Source organism: Antechinus flavipes, chromosome 5, assembly GCF_016432865.1.
Source record: "Antechinus flavipes isolate AdamAnt ecotype Samford, QLD, Australia chromosome 5, AdamAnt_v2, whole genome shotgun sequence".
NCBI lineage: Eukaryota > Metazoa > Chordata > Mammalia > Dasyuromorphia > Dasyuridae > Antechinus > Antechinus flavipes.
The window spans coordinates 86,127,558-86,145,489 of NC_067402.1; the positions used below are offsets into that span (position 1 = coordinate 86,127,558).

General features: G+C 38.2%; 1 protein-coding gene across 2 annotated transcripts in view; it reads right to left on the bottom strand.

Annotated features, from left to right (window-relative positions):
- Positions 1-440: 440 nt before the first annotated feature.
- The window catches only part of DPP6 (dipeptidyl peptidase like 6), a 1,012,545-nt gene continuing 995,053 nt past the window's right edge, over positions 441-17,932 (bottom strand). For both annotated transcript variants that reach the window (XM_051961469.1, XM_051961470.1), the window contains exons 21-26: positions 17,180-17,234; positions 12,858-12,981; positions 10,539-10,597; positions 8,733-8,805; positions 8,560-8,633; positions 441-2,505 (exon numbers count right to left, since the gene is read on the bottom strand). In XM_051961469.1, coding sequence (XP_051817429.1) covers positions 2,359-2,505; positions 8,560-8,633; positions 8,733-8,805; positions 10,539-10,597; positions 12,858-12,981; positions 17,180-17,234 — 532 coding nt within the window. In that variant the 3' untranslated portion in view covers positions 441-2,358. The remainder of the gene's footprint in view (positions 2,506-8,559; positions 8,634-8,732; positions 8,806-10,538; positions 10,598-12,857; positions 12,982-17,179; positions 17,235-17,932) is intronic.

A 17,932-nucleotide genomic window follows, 5' to 3' on the forward strand; every position in this document is an offset into this window, starting at 1 on the left:
TGTTTGGATTCAGCCTCAAATCACTTAACTCATACCAACTGAGCAAGTCACTTAGCCCCAATTGCCTTGTGAAAAAAAAAAAGAATCTATATGATGTGTGCCATCCTAATCCTACTTAAAACAAAAGCCTGGGTATCAATTCTATCAATACTAAAGCCCATTAGGGCTTTTGGAATAAAATTTGTGCTCTAGGTGCAATAATTTAACTGTCAGTGAAATGATCTAGTCTAAGCCACTTAGGGGTTTAGGAAATCCAGGAAAGACTAACCCAAGGTTACATAGTTTGAGATAGGACTTGAACTTCTGACTCCAAATCTCCAGCTCGTTCTATCACACTACACCAACCTGTGTTTTAATAACCACTTAAAGAAGTCCTTTGAAATGTTCACTCTTTCCCCAAGCTGAGATAATGGTGGTAAACAAGAAAATAGCAATCCGAGTGGTAAAATAATGTTTTATTCCATGGATGAACAAACGCTACCATGCCACGTCCTAACTTCCCTCCTACCACATCTCATGGCCAGAGCCGGGTTCCCCTTCCAGATCAGATTGGCTTTGCTGACAGTCAAGCCCATTGGAGTAGCAAAAGCATGAACACATAGCATTCTGATTGGTCCTGTTTGTCAGTGGGTTGATCTCTTCGCAAAATGGCGGTATGTGTCACCTTCCTTTATTTAGAAAACAAAAACCAAAACAAAAAACAAACAGAAAATCCCATGAAGGTCTTCCAAGTTGACCTAACTACAACTGACAGGCAAAGCTTAAAGGTGAAACCGAAATCCCCAACCACTGAAAAGCATCACGGATATGTCTTCGCTGCTGTCAGATGCCGAGGTCACCCACAGGACAACTGCAAGCCGAAGAAATTGGTACTGACATTCAGGCTGTCAACACGTGAGAAAGGAAATGACAGTAATTGATATATTTCCAACTAGCATTTCTAAAGAGTTCAGATCAGCCAAAGAGTGTTAGCATGCACGCTGAACACAAGATTAATATCGCCGGGGGGCTGAGGGAGTAGGGCAGGGAGACTCCACGAATGACTGACATACATTCCTTTATATACAACAAAATGAAATATACACTATGAATATTGGCTGTACATTTGGTCAGAGTATATCTTACAAGGCTAACGTAGAAAGCAACATCAACCTTACCACTCAAAGGGGAGGGCAATGGAACAATTCCCAGGAAATGAAGTCCAATTCTGACATGTTCTTATACACATAGACCTTTTTTCTCTTCAGGTTTTTCTTCTACAAGGGTTACTGTGACTTGAGCATACTTAATAAGACTGGAGAGGATGGAATCAAAGCCCTGTCATTTTTACCAAATGTGATACTGACAGACGAGACCACTTAGGGAGAAATGGGACTTGACAGTTTTAGTTTCTGGAATGGAATGGAGATGGACAGTGGCAAATCTAAACCCAAACCCAAATCAAGCTCTGGGGGAAAGCAGCCTCTTGCAAAGGAACATGCTCGGGGTGCCTTCCATCCCTCAGTTTTCTGAAATGGCTTCACAATGTGTCTGACTCATGACCTTAAAGACAAAGTAGTTAGTTTAGGTGTTTCCTTATCCAAACAAGGGGAAAGCCTGCAGATGGACAGGGAAGAAGCAAAGCAAAGCCAAGGAACTCGATGACAACAGAGCTGCAGATAAAAACTATATAAAAATACTAATTAATTACATAAGGTTAAACATTAGCATAACTATACTTTTTACAGTCCACAGTCTGTCTTCTTCAAAGCAGCCTGGTAGTAACACTGAATCTTCTAATGATGGGAAGGAGCAAGCAAGTATACGAATCTTTAAAATACCCTTAAAATAATTGTGCTATAATCTTTGTTCTTTTTTTTTTTTTTTTAAATTTCCATGACAGTTTCATCGGACACAATGTGATGCTGCTGACAATGGCGCTCTAATGCAGGAGGTGGGCTTCAATGCTACTGTTGGATAGCTTGGGTTTAAAGGGCCAGGGATCTGGCCAGTGATCTCTATGTCCTCAAGGTGGGCCTTTACTACCATTGATCCTTGCGGTAGAGGGAGTGGGAGGGGCACTTAATCCAGCAGTCACTCTGTGGCCAAGAGAAGGTGATGCCTTGAAGGTTTATTCCTTGCAGACAGTAGTCTCGGTTGGACCCGTCATGCGTGATGTCCCTCTTCCTGGGAAGGAGCTTGCTGCTGAGACCGAACAGGAAGGCTGCCTTCACTTCTGTGACACACATGCTAACATACATTTCTTTCCCCAGCTCCTCCCCTGGGGGAATGGCAAGGGGAGGGGTGGGGAGAGAACACTTTTCAGTTGCATATTGTTAGATAGAAAGAACCATTTTTGTGCTTGATGGGGATGCACAGTTAGTCCTCCTCCTCTTCCTCTTTCATTGTGACTGTGGGCAGTTTGTCCTGAATCCTGAAACACTCCACAAAGAAGTTGATGATGGATTGGTACAGGTGCTGCTCCAGGGAGGAGCTGTGGAAGTAATGGCTCTCATCTGGGTAGATCTGTAAGGGGAGGCAGGGAGAGAGCATTAGGCACAATTACAGTTAAAAAACTCATCATTTCCTGAAGGGGCCACAGAGGATGATGTACTTGGCACCTTATAAATAGGTGGTGCTGTGGATAGAATGCTGGACCTGGCAGCAGGAAGATCCCTAGCTCAAAAACTTACTTCCTTTATGACTTGGTTTCTTCATCTGTAAAATGGGGATAATACGATTTTCAACTTATAGTATTTTGAGGATAGAATGAGACATTTGTAAAAACTTGTCAAAACTTAGAGTACTATACAAATGACCATTATTATTAGAATGTAAATGAAAGACCCACTTGCTCCATAGAGCCCTCCTATCGCAGATGACCTTTCTGTGGAGAATTTGGATTAAAATCCCACCTCTGACACAGATCCAGATGACCTGGGACTTAACCTCTTTGGGCCTCCTCATCTGTTAACTGAAGGAATTCAATCAGTTGGCCTCTGAGGTCCTCTACAATTATAGATCTATGATCCGTCAATAGTACTTATTAAATTAAATAATTCTCATTTAACCAAATAACTTTGCCAACTTTGCAAGATTGTAAATTGAAAGTTGGTGCTGATTTGTACTTGTAGATATTTTCTCAGGTGGGACTTAACTGTGCTAATGTCATTCCATGGCTAGTCCCTATTCCTATTTAATAGAGGCCATGTTTCCTTAAAACTTTAGGAATTAATATAATATAATTGTTCTGACTTCTATTTTATAGATAAAGAAAGAAAGATTCAGAGAATGATTCTGAACTTTATGAGATCAGATAGTTAATAAGTGCCTAAGCCAGAACTCAAAGTATGTTGTCTTTCAACAATTTCCATTTTTCCACATTGTTGCTCTGAGAGTGGTTCTGTCTAATATGGAGTTGAAACCATACAATTATTGAACAACTTTGTTCAATAAAATGGTTACTATTCAGTTTATATTTGGTACAAAAGCATAGGATCTGGAATTGTCAAGCACATTAAAGATAGTCTGGTTGACTTTTCTTTCATTTTATAGATTTTTTAAAAAAAATTTTTTATAGATGACAAAACTCAGTTCCACTGTTCACACTGTCTACAAGTCACCTGTGTCTAAAGATGTAGTGAGAGCTGGGATAAAGATCAAATTATGTGACTTCCAATCTATTTAATGATGATCCAATTGAAGATGAAAACAAAGCCAGGTAAGAGATGCTGAATATAAAAAAACATGTTACAGCCATAAAAAAAAAAAATGGTGTCAGGAATGCTAACAGTAAGATTTTACTGAGGTTAGTCAAGAAAAAGTACAAAGAAACAAAGGTTAGGGGAAAAAAAAGCTATGCTGGGGAAAGATGAATATTAAAGAATTGCTGGTGGGCATCCATGGTGTCATATCAGTGGGGAGAAGGTAAAGCTTTTAAAGTCCTCAGCATCTGTATCCTTTGCCAAGGAGAATTACCTCTGAGAGGGATAGGAAAGAATATGACCAACAGGAAGTTGGTATCCAAGATGCCCTAGAGGTCGGTAGGAAAGCCCTTAGTTCTCCTTGATGAATTTAAGGAATGATTTTAAAGCAGAGTCTGATCTTGGGAATCAGAGTAAATCCAAGCCGATTTCTCAATTTTTAAAGTATATTAAGGTTGCCTAATAAAGACTCACTATCCTTAATCATTATTTGTGCAGTGGACATCACTGCTAAAAGAAAATTAAGCATAGCTTTCAGGACTAAATCCTATCATCTTGACAACTAATAAAGTTTTGCTTTGAATTTTTAAGTTTCTGGCTAATTCAGTCCAACTCCTTTATTCTAAAAATGAAGGAACTTAAATCCAGTGGATGTAAAGGGATTTTCCAAAGCTATATAATGATTCAAGTTACTAAGGATTTAACCCAAATTCCAAATCTAGTGGTCTATCAGCAGCATTGTTTCTTTAGATTTACAGAACTTCAACCAACTCAGCAAATGTTTATTAAGCCCCTCCCCCCAACACATGATAAATATTGGAGATATAAAAATGAAATGAAATGATAGATCTTGCCCTGGGTGGAGTGTGTCTGTGAGTATACACATATCTAATACTTATATCTTTATACACACATATGTATATATGAGACTAGTCTTCTTGGGCTAATGCAAATGCCCATTCACATGGAGCTTTTTTGAGTCTGCTTCTAAAAAAGAGTGCTAGAAGGGGCCCTTCCTCTCTCCGATTCAGAGCATGGGCAGATATCTTATCTTTTTGGTTACTGTATGGTAATGAAAGACCTTAACTTGATTGCTGAGATTGGACTGAGTGTGTATACAAAAGGCTTGAACCAAAAGAATGCTCTCTTCTGAGAGACAGTGAGGAAAAAAAAATGCTATAAACTTCCAGGCAGGGGAAGTTTTGTGATCTTGCTGCCGCTTGAGGGAGAAGATAAGGCAGCTGCAGAACATCTGCTGTTGCTATTACTACTATCCCTCCCCACCTGGATCACTACTTGCCTTGAATGCAAGATAATACCCTGGCCTGTTCCATTTCTATGTCTGATACACATTTACCTAAGATCAAGAAAGAATATATTCAATAGAAGTGGTACCAGGTCTTCCCAGTCATACTGTGGTTTAGGAGAGGAAGTATTCCAGGTGCTGCTGGGGTTCCCTTATCTATCTCTCCACCTGTACTGAGGGTGGCCATGAGACTCATATGACTTGGAAACGCAGCATTTCTTTTTTCTTTTTGCTGGAAAGCTACCAGGATAGAGAGAGTGATGTCATCTGCTGAAGCCTTTTAAAGCCTTTATATGGCTAATCAGTTCTGACTCAGCAGCCAATTAAAGGTCTATTCATCACTAAGTAGTCTAAGATACTTGGATTTTCTAGAAGCAGGCTCACTAAGCCTCTACATGGTTATGCATTAGATAGATAATACTAAATGTATCCCTAAGGACAGGGCCCTTATTGGCCAATCCTTCATTATACATAAATATTTTTAAGACAATCAAGAAGCATTTATTAAGTACCTACTACTTGTCAGGCCCTCATCTGGTGCAGAGGAAACAAAGAAAAATATTAAATAGTCCCTGACCTCAAGGAATGGTTCAAAAAATGCTGTGGAAAAATGAGAGGAGGGAAGGATACTTTCCAGTTTAATGGAGGGTGACACTGGTAGAAGAATATGATAAATAAGTATGGATGATGAGGTGAGCAATGGCCCAGAGATAGGAGATGGGGGAGGGGAGAATAGAAGATCATGATGAGTTTTGTTTGGCTGGAATAAAGAATAGATGAAAAAGAATAGCATGAGATAAGTCTGGAAAGGCAGATTGGAAAGAGCCAGAGCCATGAGTATATGTTGTAGTTTGTAGGCAAAATGAAGCCACTAGAGATTTCGCAGGTGATGCAAACAGAGTTTGGGGTTTTTTTTTTTTTTGGCCAGGTGATTATAAGTGTGTAGGTAAAAGGTGGTAACATAGAGGCAATGTGAGAATCTAGAGAGGGGAGAACTAGAGAAGAGAAATGTTCTAGTTGAATACTTAACAGGAATTGGCAACAGATTGGACCTGTAAGGTAAGGGAAGAAATAAATCTGATAGTCTGGATGCCTGAGCTAGTCATTTATAGAAAAGGGTAAGGTTGTTCTTTCTTTCTTTCTTTTTTTTTTAATTTGCAGCATTGAAGGGTGGGGGAAGATAATCTTGGATTAGGCTGTGGATGCAGAATTCAATAGCCTGGTAGAACATTTTGGTGGAAAGGTCCAGCAAACAAATGGAAATGTGGAACTAAAACTCAGGAAAGAAGTAAAAGACTTTGATTCCAAAACACCCACTAGGCATGTGTGCTCAATAAATTCTAAGGGCTCCCTATTGCCTCCACATCAAATACAAAATCTTTTGGTTAGCATTCAAAGCCCTTCATCAGCCAGCCTCCTCCTACCTTTCCAGTCTTCTTAAATCTTAGTTCCCATACACTCTTCAAATTAGTGATAGGATCCTCCTGGCTGTTCCATGAACAAAACATTTCATCTCTCAGCTCCGGACATTTTTTCTGGCTGTCTCCCTCTCTGTGTAGCCATATCCTGGCTTTTTTAAAGTCCCAACTAAAATTCCTTTTTCTACAGGAAGTATTTCCCAATCCCTTTTAATTCTAATGCCTTCCCTCTTTTGAATTAGCTCCTATTTATTTTGTATGTATAATCCATTTGGTTGTTGTCTCCTACATCAGGCTGAGTTTCTCACGGCCTTTTGCCTCTTTTTGTAACCTAATGCTTAGCATATGGCTAGTATATGATAGGTCTTTTTAATAAATGTTTATTGGTTACTGATCCTTAGTCTGAAATCCTAGTTTGCCAGACCCCAAACTCTTCCTTCCTTTGCTCTAAATTTGATCAACTCTACGTGAGTGTAGGTTTGTCCGGCAGGCTTACTAAAGCAAAGTTCCAATCGCCCCTAGCCCCCTCCATAGAATAGTTATTTTGATACTGATCTATCTTGTTCATTATGGAGTCAGTGGTACTGGAAGCCTTCCTTCATGATGCATCATGCCATAAGCGGAAAGGCAATGTCCCCTAATTCACATCAGTAAGCACGTACGAAGCAACTTCATATGAAAAGCACTATGCTAGGTGCTGATAATATACATAGACAAAAATGAAACAGTCTTTGCCCTCCAGCATTCTAAGAACATACAAGCTTGGAAGTAAATAGAAGATAACTTGTTTTACTTTATTTTATTGTGTCTGTTGGGGAGAGCGCTGAGAACTGAGGACACCGGGAAAGTCTGCTTTAGCAAGTGTTGCTCACTGAAGCTAAATCTCTCTATAACCTCCATAGAATTAAAGCTGTCCAAAAAGGGGATGGGTTGAGGTGTATGTGGGGGGGGGGAGGATTAGTCAGTTATTCCTCACTAGCAGCCTTCAAGCAGAGGCTGGAGAGCTACTTGTTAGGGATGTGGTAGAAGATATTTCTGTTCAGATATGCATTGGATTTCATGACTGAGGTCCCTTCCAAGTTTCAGATTCTCTGGGTGCTAATGCAGCCCTTGGGTTGATTATTTAGTCTGTTTACCCACCATATCTGAGCTGCATGCATTTAATATGGCACAAAGAAGCAAGGGGCCTGGCGTGAGATTCTGCCTTTGATGCTTACTACTTTGGACCATCCATTAAACCCTGGGGCTCAGATTCCTCCTCTGTAAAATGAAGGGAATGTATTAGGTGACTTCTAAAGTTCTTTTCAACTCTGTGACAGAACTGTATACACAAACACAGTTGTGATTTGTAGAAATAACTCTTGATATGTAAAAATCCATGTTTTCTGCACAGAATATTCTACCAGGGATGTCTCATATTTCAATCAATCAATCAGTGAAAGCAAATGACACCCCACAGGAATGGTTGTGTGGTTGACTGAAGGGAAGAAGTGACACCTGGTGCAATGTGGCATTCTGAAAACAGATCAGTCTCCAGCTGCAATAGGTGAGTGCTTTAGAAGGAATCACTTTGTATGTGGGGAAGAGCTGCTGACTCCTCTCTCTCAACCTTACAAGAGTTAGAAGTTTTAGACTTCCTACCTGCGATAATAGCAGCATCCCTAGAGCATCAATGGCTCATGGTGGAGTTTGGAGTTGAGAAGCACAATGAAACCAGAGGAAGGGATCTCCATGAGGACTCACAAAGGTAAAGGAGGACTTCTCATAACCAAGGGCTTGAGTTACACCCTTTGGCCTTCCATATTTAGGTTCATTCTCCCTAGTGACCTTGTATGTGTGTGAGAGGTAGCATTTTTGTTCTGGTTGTTTTGACTATGCCATCTCAGAAAATACCCTTTCTAAAGGTAATTGAACCTGGCTGGCTGTAATCAAGGGGGAACATACCTGCTGGGGGCTCATGAATGATAGTAATAGAGTCCTCCACCCCTCAGGGCTGTCCCTGGGATGCCAAGGGAAGAAATAGTTAGCTGCCCTCTGGGGACCCAGTTAGCCAGCATGAGTGGAGGGAGGGAGGAGAATGAGCCCAGTTGGGGTGCAATAACACAATTATGTTTTCTAAATGAGAAAACAGGTCTGTTCACATATACCATACCTGCAAGCTGTAATTAGCCTTTCCTCTAATTAGATGTGCAATGAGCTCTGCTGTATGCTGGAAATGGATTTTTTCTGCAGGGGGGAAAAAGAAGTGTGTTTCAGAAGTCATAATCACAATTAAAATGGAACTTATTCCCAGGTAAATGTCCAATCATTGCTTAGGTCACTTACCATCAGCAGTTGCGTGGATGATCAAGAACTGCTGTTCTTCCAGGGATGATACCCGATGGGCTAATCTAGTCATCTGGAAGGAGGCACAGACCAAGGGTGTGAATTAGTAGTTTTTAGCACAAGAAATAAAGTGTTTTTAAAAATGCATATATAGGATGTCTTCAAAGTCTTTACGCTTTTAAAGCTTAAGACTGCACTTAGACTTTTAGACCTCATTGCTGTTGGTTTTGTCCTTCCTTCTGGAAGAGAGCCATCTCTTCCAGAGCTGGTGATACCATGACATGCAAGTGAATTGGATTGAAGTGAAGGAGGGGTATGCAAGATCACCTGCCTCACTTTCCCCTGCAGTGCCATCTGGGTTAAGTGGCCAGATATAGATCAGGAGATGGCTCTGGGTGCAATGGGAAACTTTGGCTTTTTTTAAACTAAAGGCTTAAACAGGCCTCAGTTTAATCTATTCATTGATTAAGGTTAGGTAGTTATTAGGTAGCAAAGAATCTCCTCTTTCATTTAGTCCCTCCAATAGCTCAATTAATTAATGAATCTGGGAGGGGAAGACCCTCAGAAATAGGCAGCAACTCTAGAAGCTGGGGGTGAAAGGTGGAGCAATCCCGTGATTCAAAGCTTTTCTTTGTTAATTCTTGCTTTTCCTCACCAGACCAAAAAAAGAATAATAATAAAAAAGTTCTTCTTCCTTATTACAAAGTGCCAGTATTTCAGCCAATGAACACTAGCTGGTTCTTATGTCTGAGAAGTGGGGTCAATCATTCAGGCCATACTTTTGCCTATGGTTTATAATGAACAAAGTGCCCCTCCACCCCCCATAACAGGATATCCTGATGAAAGTATCCCTAACCCAAAGATAGTTTAATAAGCTACTAGCTATTTCAAAACTGAAAGTGATTGATCATATAGTCCAACCCTTGATTGAATACATGTGGGATGTTGGGAACAGAACGGTTAGAAGACTTGCCCAAGGTGACCAACGAAATAAACTGGTAGAGTTGTGATTTTAATCTGGGTCTTTCTGACTTTAGTCTAGTACACTTCCACTGAGCCTCACAATAGCCTGGGAGGAATAGCATGACACTGGAATTTTTGAGGGTCTCATCTAAGGTCATATGGCCTTTAAAAGATGGGGCTGGGACCCAGATCTCCTGATTCCTAATCTGGGGCATATTCCAGTGTGCACCCCTGCCTTTCATTGCAACTAGATAGTTCTCTAAGATATTAGCCAGAAAAGCAGGAAATAGCCTTTCATCCAAATATAACAGTATTGGAAAGACAAGTAATATGATTTTAGGGGACTAACTTGGGATGGATCCCTGTGCCAGGATTATTTGCCTAATGATATCAGCAGGCCCTTTTTATTTTACTTTTCTTAAAAAAAAGTTCTCTCTCCTATGCTTTTATATCTCCTTCATTTCCAAATATGTCCCTCCTGTTTCCTTATTCAGAAAACCATCATTTATAATAAAAGTTAAAGAGAAAAACAGTTCAGCAAAACCAATACATCAACTGTGCCTAAAAGCATATGCAATATTCCATATTCTCCACTTGGCAAAGAAGAGGGGACATTTCCTTTAGTAACAGACAAATTTAGCTTTTATTCCACAATGGGGGACTTCAAATGCAAAGGCTCATGGGAGGGGCGATAAGGTCATTGGGTACATGAAAGAAAAAAAGAAAAAAAATGGGGGATCCTAGGCAATTAGTGGTGAGATGTTGGAGGGACACAGAAAGATGATACTTTCTGTATCCCGGACTGGGCAGTTATTGGTTGAGGGTCACTTTGTCCAAACATACCTCATATGCTCTGTTGTCAATTCCAAGGAGGCCCAAATATCTTTCAGAAAATGCAGAAGCTTTGGGGGGGAAAAAGAGAAAAATATTAGCTACCTATCCCTTGGCTTGGAAAGCAGATACTCTGCCCATTTCCATTCACAAAACAGATCTTCACCTTGATCTAGTAGACTTTTTGCTTGAATAAAGCAAATTACTATGGTATTTTAAAATGTGTACTTTGGATTTTTTTTTGATAGTAAAACTTTTGTTTCTTGAGCCTATATTAATGTGATTTCTGAATTAATGCCCAAAGACTTTTGTGATCCCTTCAATTACTAATGTTCTTCCTCAAATTATCTCCTATAAAACCAACTTGTGTCCTTCCATTAGAATGTGTGACTTTCTTAAGAGCTGGAAAAATACTACTTTTTATCTCCGAGGCCAAACACAGAACTTTGTATATAGTATTTAATAAATGAGTGTTAAATGAAATTATACACAAGGGAAAAGAATCAAATAAAGATTAAATAAGGCATTGCCAGAAGAGGTTCATGAGGCTTAAGACACATGCAATTCCGTTTCTTTCCAATGCTATTTCTAGCTGAATCCAAAATTTTGTACAATTGAAGATTCATGTTTAGAATGATGATTTTCCTAGGCACTGCTAGTTCCTTAATCATCATGGCAATATTTTACAAAGATAGGGAAATGAATGCATATATTTAAAAACATTTCTACAAGATTAAAATAAAAAAGAGTGTTTTTAAAGTGAACCTTCCAGTACCTAAAAGATCCCACCCTGATGTCAGAACTTCTATGCATTGAGTAATCCTGGTTTTACTGAAGATTTAAATTAAATCTATAATGGAAGGTATATTTTTGAATAGAAAAATTCAGCTATTGTGAATTTTCAGACCCTGCCTTATCAACTAGATCATGTTCATTTCGTGACAGGCACCAGGAAATATAAAATAAATATGGATAATTTGGGGGGATATGGTGGTTGTGAGAATAGGAAAGATCTTATTTACAAGGTGGTACCTGAGCAAAACTTTGAAAAAATAGGGATCAAACTATGAGGTAGAGGTGATAAGGAAATATACTCTAGGTACAGGGGACAATCTGCATTGTTACTGGGACATGTACATATTATTTGACAAAAACTGCTTAGAAAATTGAACAGCAGTATGGAAGAAATTAGATTTAGACCAATACCTCACACATAGTTAATTCCATCTAGGGAAATGGCTCATAAAGGCATAAATAAAGTTCAGGATTGTTGTTTTGTAAAGTATGGGGAAAGAAAGAAAGAGGCTACTTGTACTACTCGGATACCTCATGCTTTGCCACAAAATAATCAACTACTTTTCAACTTTTTCCTTCCTTTCTCAGAAAATACCTAAGAAGGACATAAACCCTCAATCCAGCGAAGGCCCTTCAGAGATCTGGAGCCATGAAGGAGGAAAGAAATGGGAGTGAAAATGTAGGTACAAAGGCTTGCTTCCCTTCTTTAGCTGGGATTGAGCACTTCTTTTCATTCTTAAGTAATTAGACCTTCAATCTGTTTTAAGTCCAGCTCCTGCAGAATATAAATGTGATCTGTGGTAATAAAGGGCAGCAAGCACCTGCTCTGTGATAAGCACTGTGCAATATCCTGGGAATATAGAAGAAATAGTCTTGACCTTAAAGAAACTCACATTCTAGGAGAGAGACACCTCAGAGGGGATTATATTAGCAATGAGTGGGGGACACTGGGAAAAGTCTCCTGAAGAAAGTGGGACTGGAGCTGAGTCTTGAAAAAAGCTAGAGAAACTAATAGGAAAATAACCATCATCATCATCATCATCATCATCATGGCTAATATTTATACAGCACCTTATAGGGGTCAGGCAATGCGCCAAGCCCTTTACAAGTATTTCATTTGATCCTAACAATAGCCCTGGGAAGTAGGTGCTATCATTCTCCCCATTTTTTTTCAGATGAGGAAATTGAGATAAACAAATCAAGTGATTGCCTCGCTACTAAGTTTCCTGGAACTTGATTTGAACTTGGGTCCTCCTGACTCCGAGCCTGGTACTCTAACTACTGTACCACCTCAGTGGTAAGGTGCTCAGTGAGGAGCAAAGACTGGAAAGGTAGAAGGAAGGGGTTAGGTATTTTTGGAGACACTTCCCCCACCAGGGTGCATTATACAAATTGCCTTTGTAAGGGACTCTGAGTCACTGAAGATGGAGAGATTAGAATTTGAGCTGAGGGTGTATGTCGGAAGCAATGTTGCTCACAAATATATCAATCATGTCCCCTGAGACTCAGTCCCTCCTGGTGACAAGGGCTATTTACCATAGTATTTGAAGTCTGTTATAGGGGAGAGAGCAGAACCGCAGGTGAAGACTGGACCTTGACTTTGACCTTGATTTTCCACTTTTGTTGGAAGAATGTAAGTACTCAGGTACCCACCATAATCCTAGTGTAGAACGAGAAAAAGATTAGATATAAATTTCCATAGGTTAGTAATTCAAACAGTTTTAGGATATGATGGAAATAAAGCACAGCACATTATTATAATTATAATTATCATAATTATACTTTATTGTTATAATAGTAGTTTTATTATTATACTAAAGGAATCCATTTCCACTCAACTGCCCTGAAAAGCAAAAGGAAACACATTCTCTTACCAATCTTTTGGTCTTGAGTTTTGTGTTTTTACTGTTACATTTATTAAGTGTCTACTATGTGCCAGTCACTGAAGATACAAAAAATTTTAAAAAGCCCTGCTTTCAACTAGCTTACATTCTTCTGAGGGTACAGGTGATGTGGAATAAGAACTTTACTCAGTCTGTTGTCAGAACTTTTTTGTTTCAAACAGGATGGGTTATGACAGTGGACTAATGTGAAATCAATCTGGGAGATGTTAATTGCTCAGAGGAATTTACATTTAATCTAGAGTAATAGGAAATCACTGTATCTCTTAAAGGAGGGGAATGATACCTTATGTATGTTATTTTGACAGATGAATAGAGGACTGTGAAATATATAAATGCAAAACAGTCATATGTCTACATATGTCTACATAATTAGGTCCTCATATTTATAACAATTTGTTACATATTTAGTATTGATAATGAATACAACTAAGTTTGATTAACTATTATGAACATTCAAATAAAAGAATCTCAATATATAGTGTTATAAAATGTTTTACTCATTTCCCTGTATATTACCATAAAAACATTCCCATTCAAGTTTCTTCTTTTATAGTTATAATTAGGGTGTTCCTTGCCTTTTTGCTTTTCCTCCCCCCTCCTTTCAATCAATGTTTGGCGATAAGAAAGCCTTAAATTCTCAGATTATTCGTTCTTCTGGGTAAGGTTATTGCAGGTTACTGTTGAGATGCAAACATTACTTGGAAGAGTCATCACATTTAGGAATTATCATCCTTTACCATCTTAGCTAGAAATTGGTTTGTCAAGATTCATTTCATTTCTCTAGAAAGCCCTAAAGAGATGGGATGTAGGAGAGATCAGTTTTGATATAGAAATGCAGATGAGAAAAAAAAAAAGCAAACCCTGGTAGGAAGATATAACACCTTCTCACCATCTCAAAAGGCCCCAAGAATCCCCTCTGGAAATGCAATAGGAAACATGAGAACACTGAGCAACTAGAAAGAGAATGGGAAGTGAGAAATGAAAGGGTGATAATATTCCCAAGATGCCTACTTCATCATTTTGTTTAGGGCTGGCCCTGTTATTGTGAGTACATTATATTAATTTGGGATCCAGAGCTATTCATTGTCTCACATGCTCCTATTTCTCATTAAATACTAGGCAAAGTCCTGACACAGAAGAAACCTTCCTAAATAAATTTTCTGTCCTTCATATTCAAAGCTGAATTTGCTGAACCCAGGCTCTCTGAGTTGTACTCTCAGTACTGACAATGCTTTGTATTGATCTAACTATTCTTTAGACTTCTTCCCCACCTCATCCCATTTAACAGCAAATCAGGATTTCATATGGAAACCCAATTTTATTTCCCCCACAATATTTTAAACATTTTTATTTACAATTTTGAGTTCCAGAGGGAAAAGGAACTGTATGTGCAAAAAAGGGACTTTTTGTAGTAGCAAGGAAATGGTAATTGCATGGATGCCCATCAGCTGGGGAAAGGCTGAATAAATTATGGTATATAAATGTAATGGAATATTATTGCTCCATAAGAAATGATGAGCAGACTGATTTTTAAAAAGCCTGAAAAGACTTACATGAACTGATGCCGAGTGAAGTGAGTAGAACTTGGAGAACATTGTATACAGTAATAGCAAAATTATGTGATGATCAACTGTGATGGACTTGGCTCTTCTCAACAATGAGGTGATTCAAGGCAATTCTAATAGACTTGGGATGGAAAATGCCATCTACATCTAAAGGGAGAACTATGGAGATGGAATATGGATCGAAGCACAGTATTTTTACTTTTTTTGGGTTTCTTTGTTTTTTGTGGGTTTTTTTCCCTTTTTGGTCTTATTTTTCTTACACAACATGACAAATATGTTTAAAAGAATTATACATATTTAACCTATATTATATTGCTTGCTCTCTTGGGGAAGGGAGAGGAAAGGGAGAGAAAAAAATTGGAACACAAAATCTTACAAAAATATATGTTGAAAACTGTCTTTATATGCATTTGAAAAACTGTCTTTACATGTATTTGAAAAAATAAAATACTATTGAGAAAAAAATAGTTTGAATTCCAAATTCCATCCTTTCCTCTCTTTATGGTAATCAAACTGATATAAATTATACAAGTGTAATTATGTAAACTATTTCCATATTAATCATTTTGTACATGAAAACTAAAAAAATGAAAGAAAGCAAAAAATTCTTTCTTTGGAGGTGCATGGTATGCTTTCTTTTTTAGTTCTTTAGGATTATCTTAGAAAATTGTATTGCTGAGAATAGCTAAGTTATTCACAGTTGCTCAGTGAACAATATTGCTGTTACTGTGTACAATGTTCTCCTGGTTCTGTTTGCTTCATTATGCATGAGTTCACATCTTTACAGATTTTTCTAAAATCATCCCTCTTGCCATTTCTTATAGCAAAATAATATTCCAAATACAATCACATGCCACAGCTTATTTAGCCATACCCCAATTGATGGGCATCCCTTTGATTTCCAATTTTTAGTCATCACAGAAAGAACTGCTATAAATAGTTTTGTACAAATGGATCTTTCCCCCCCTTTTCTGGATGTCCCCCCAGTCCTGATATTAATGAATCAAAGATATACAGAGTTTTATAGCACTTTGACATAATCCCAAATTGGTCTCCAGAATGGTTGGATCAATTCACAACTCTACCAACAGTGTATTAGTTCCAGTTTTCCCATATCCCCTCCAACATCTAACATTTTCCTTTTTTTTGTTAAATTAGCTACTCTGATAGCTTTGAAGTCTGAGTTGTTTTAATTTGCACTTCTCTAATAGAGACTTAGAACATTTTTTGTATGATTAGATTCTTTGTCTGAAAACTTCCTGTTTATATCCTTTGACCATTTATCAATTAGGGAATGACTTGCATTTTTATAAACTTCACTTGGTTCTCTAAATACTAGAGAAATGAGGCCTTTATTAGAGATACCTGTTGCAATTTCTTCTCCCCATCCCCATTTCCATTTTCCTTATCATTGTGGTTGCATTGGTTTTGTTTCTGTAAAACCTATGTAATTCATTCTCTGGACATCTTATAATGATCCACAATCCCTCCCCTACAAGTTTTGAGAGGTAGAGAAAGCAAGGTCAAGGATCTAATCATTTGAGATAATCCTACAAGGCAGATGCTTTTCAGATTCCATGCTAGGCAAAGATCCAGTCCTTGTATCTCTTAAGGACTATTTCCTGTCTACTTTACACAGCAAGCAAATGAATGTAATTATTACACCTTAAAAATACTTAAACCTAGGAAGGCTTTAAGAATTTTTTTTTTTTTTTTGGTCTGCTTGGGAAACTCTCTATGTGGGAACTCCCTCTAGCATATTAATACAGCTAACAAATAAATAATGAATTAACCCATGGGTCAAATCCAGTCTGCTTTTGTACATCTGTAGCTAAGAATGGTTTTATATATGAAAATAAATCTCAGGGGAGGTACTAGAGCAGACAGAGAGTTGATTAGGCCCCTTGGCCAGTACTTTGCTTACCCCTGATTAGTAGGTAAGTCTTAGGAAGTTGTTTGAGAATAGACTTAGCCAGGGTTACAAAACTACTAAGTAAGGTTTGAAGTTAGATTTCCTGATACCAGGTTCAGCCCTCCATCCATTATAGTTCACTGTCTCTATTCACAGAATATGTGGTACAAGGAAACTCTACTGATTCTTCTTTCCCCTTTGGCATCAGACCATAAACAACAGTAGATTTATGGGTATGGTGTAATAAAGCAGCTGGTACCTTACAGTAGCTGGCATCCTCCTTTCCCACTTTTCCCCAGAGATTATAGAAGAAAAAACTAAGCAAAGAACTTATCTCTTAAAAGCAAAATAATAATAATAAATCACAGGTCATCAAACTGTAGGCACTCTCAGTAAATCAAAGTGAAGTTGAAATGATAAAATCATTTAATGCTTTTCAATAAAGGGGTGTGCCCCATATGGAAAACATAGACTCACCTTTCCAAACACAGCAACACGTGTCTTGTCAATATAGGATTCCTTCAACATTGCCCTATAAGGTTAAGGGGAGAAACAGGATTTAAAGCTAAAGTGCAATATATACTGTCTTTTTTTTCTGGTAAAATCCAAAGCATCTCCCAATTAATGACCTAAAGAAATGGAAGCCATTTCTGAAAATGGCAGACAGCTTTCACATTTCAAGGTCAGAAGGAAAGAGCATCTCATTAACCTATTAACCTCTCAACAAGGACTTATTAAGCACCCACATTGTGCTAAAGTTGGACACACTGAGCTAAGTAGTAGGTATAGAGAGACAAAAACAATCTCTGTCCTTGAGAGGGAGAAACTGCTTGTACAAATCAAGTTCAAAAAAATGTGAAATAAATACAAAGTTATATTTTTGGGAAAGGCATTAGTAGCTGGTAGAGATTAGGAAAGGTCTCCTATAGGAAGTAGTAATTGAATTATGCTTTGAAGAAATTCAAAGTGAGAGAGGTGAGAAAGGAATGTTTTCCACTAGATATAGGAGATGATCTTTGCAAAGGCAGTCTGAGATGTGGGGAGAAGAGATATTGTGCATTAGGGTGAGCAAGGAGAATAGTTTGGTGGAAACACAAAGTGAGTGAGAATAATGTGAAATCAGTCTGAAAAGATAAATTTGAGTAAATGGCAACTCAATTGTTTATATTTCATTTTACAAGTAATATGGAACCACTGGAGTTTATTATAGAGGAGAGAGAACTGGTGAAT